Source organism: Pangasianodon hypophthalmus, chromosome 20, assembly GCF_027358585.1.
Source record: "Pangasianodon hypophthalmus isolate fPanHyp1 chromosome 20, fPanHyp1.pri, whole genome shotgun sequence".
Classification (NCBI taxonomy): Eukaryota; Metazoa; Chordata; class Actinopteri; order Siluriformes; family Pangasiidae; genus Pangasianodon; species Pangasianodon hypophthalmus.
The window spans coordinates 1,272,154-1,275,022 of NC_069729.1; the positions used below are offsets into that span (position 1 = coordinate 1,272,154).

The 2,869-nt window shown below is 46.6% G+C and overlaps 2 protein-coding genes across 3 annotated transcripts in view; one reads left to right on the forward strand and one right to left on the reverse strand.

Moving 5' to 3' along the window:
- Positions 1 to 927, forward strand: LOC117599924 (putative proline-rich protein 21). Its single transcript, XM_034314474.2, has one exon. It carries the CDS (start codon positions 1 to 3, stop codon positions 925 to 927), a length of 927 nt encoding a protein of 308 aa, XP_034170365.2.
- A 1,309-nt stretch (positions 928 to 2,236) lies between these two features.
- tusc2b (tumor suppressor 2, mitochondrial calcium regulator b) overlaps positions 2,237 to 2,869 on the reverse strand; it is a 5,291-nt gene continuing 4,658 nt past the window's right edge. For both annotated transcript variants that reach the window (XM_053227147.1, XM_034314270.2), the window contains one exon: positions 2,237 to 2,869. This exon is cut by the window's right edge and continues 1,086 nt beyond it. The gene's annotated coding sequence lies outside the window, so the exon portion shown is untranslated.

A 2,869-nucleotide genomic window follows, 5' to 3' on the forward strand; every position in this document is an offset into this window, starting at 1 on the left:
ATGCAGAGTGTAATTCCTACAGAGTTTATGCAGCACGTGAGTGGAAAGAAGAAAAAACAAACAGAGACAAAGCGTCAGACAAAGGTGTCTAAACAGCCACACCCTCACAGCCACGCCCCCACAGCCACGCCCCCACAGCAACGCCAACACAGCCACACCCACACAGCCGCGCCAACACAGCCACGCCCCCACAGCCGCGCCCCCACAGCCGCGCCAACACAGCCACGCCCTCACAGCCACGCCCCCACAGCCGCGCCCCCACAGCCGCGCCAACACAGCCGCGCCCCCACAGCCGCGCCCCCACAGCCGCGCCAACACAGCCGCGCCCCCACAGCCGCGCCCTCACAGCCGCGCCAACACAGCAACGCCAACACAGCCACGCCAACACAGCCACACCCCCACAGCCACGCCAACACAGCCACACCTCTCACAGCCACACCTCTCACAGCCACGCCCCCACAGCCACGCCTCTCACAGCCACACCCTCACAGCCACACCCACACAGCCACGCCTTCACAGCCACGCCCATATAGCCATGCCCACACAGCCACGCCTCTCACAGCCACTCCCTCACAGCCACGCCAACACAGCCACACCCACACAGCCACGCCCACACAGCCACACCCACACAGTCACACCCTCACAGCCACACCCACACAGTCACACCCTCACAGTCACGCCCTCACAGCCACACCCACACAGCCACGCCCACATAGCCACGCCCTCACAGCCACGCCCACACAGCCACGCCCACACAGCCACGCCCTCACAGCCACGCCCACACAGCCACACCCACACAGCCACGCCCACATAGCCACGCCCTCACAGCCACACCCACACAGCCATGCCTTCACAGCCACGCCCTCACTGCCACACCTCTCACAGCCACGCCCACACAGCCACACCCACACAGCCACGCCCACATAGCCACGCCCTCACAGCCACACCCACACAGCCATGCCTTCACAGCCACGCCCTCACTGCCACACCTCTCACTGCCACACCTCTCACAGCCACGCCCTTGCAGCCACGCCCATAGAGCCACTCCCTCACAGCCACGCCCACACAGTCACGCCCTCATGTGCGATGAAAACAAAAACCACTACAGCACTACAGCAATGTATCTGATGTGAATCGTTATTCTGAGTCATGAAGACGTCATTGCGTTATCAGTTCCACTGAATAGGGAGAAATTCACTAGTTATCTTTTATGGTTTTTTTTTTTTTTTTTTTTGGGAGGGAAGGCTATTTGATTGTCCTGGCTTTATTTGCTAAGTGATTACGATTAATGCATAGACTTTATCCAAAGTGACAAAGCACAGACTTTAATGGAAGTTATTTGAGATGACTGGTGAGGAAATCCTCTGATAAACACTCCTGTGACTGTCGCCTCCATGCACGAGACACGCAGAGACGCAGGAAAATACTCCAGCCACTGATACTATCATTTTGGGAGTATTTATATTTTACCTGAGTGTTATATATTCTCACTCAATTACATTTATGAGAAAAAAACCTTTAAAGTGCTTGTTCCTTCTTCTCTCATCCAGCCAACAAGTGCACTCTCCACACATTTTACTGTATTTTATTCTAATATTATAATATTATAAAATGTCACATTTTCTAGAGGAATCCGGACACATCATGATCGAGATCATGTAGAAAAATGATACACTGATGAGACACCTGTCTGCCTATAAAACAAACAAATAAACAAAACCAGGAAGTTTTCATTTCTCACCTTCACTCATTTAATTTCTTAATTTCAGTTAAAAACATTTACTTTTTAATATTTGAGAACTTCCTGGCTTTCACTTGAGTATATGTTTTAGCAGGAGACTTTTAACTCTTAACTGAGTGAGCACAGAAACTATATATACTGTGTGTGTGTGTGTGTATACAAAAGTCTTAGGCATCCTATTTTTATTTTCTGGCTTCTACATTATTGATTCAGTACAAAAACATTTTCGATTCCAAACATTAGTTTTCCGGCACAAAATGAAATGTTCCAGAAAAATGTTTGTATGTCAGTAAAGAAAGCAGCAGATTCCATAAGAGACACTTTTCAGATAAAAACATAATGAAGGCTGCTGGGTTTCGCCGCAGAAATAAGAAGCGAGTCGACAGTCAAAGTCTCCAGAAGAACTGTGGCTGCTTCTGCAAGATGCTCAGTAACACTTCCAGCTCATTTCCTTATAAAACTGCACACACTGCACCTCAGATACTGCTTTATTTATTTAAAGTGAAGGATCGTCACATTAAATACTGACTTTGTTTCATTTATTACTGTTTGCTGCTCTTTATAGTATTTTTTTAATGTAGAAACATTTAATTTCATTATTTTTGAAGGCGTCTTTGCATGTGTCTAAGACTTTTGCACAGAACTGTACTTCTCATTAACAAGGCAGTGTGAGGACGAGAGGATGAGAGGATGAGAGGATGAGATGATGAGAGGACGAGAGGACGAGAGGACGAGATGATAAGTGGACTGTGCTTGATATAAATGAATATGTGGAATATGTGGTTGGAAAATATTCAGAAGTCATTAAAGCGAAAGAGTGCTGAAAGAACGACTTAAAAAAAGGGAAGAGTGAGCTAAATATGATCCGGTTTAATTCCATGTAAGAAATTCAGTGACTCAAAGGTTCAGGTGGAGGAAACTAATCTGAAGTGAACGGGAGAAAGGAGGGATGAAGAAAATGAATAGTTAGTGTTCCCTATGAATGACCCTTGTCCTATTACTTCCTGTTTTTTTAACATTTCTATCACTTCATGCTTTAAGAAGAGTAATATAAATAAAACACATTATATCTACTGGATTATATTTATTATATCGGCTCTATAACACTCAGATAATATCATAATATCT

Coding starts and splice junctions, on each gene's coding strand:
- LOC117599924 (XM_034314474.2), top strand. CDS start 1: ATGCAGAGTGTAATTCCTACAGAGTTTATGCAGCACGTGAGTGGAAAG.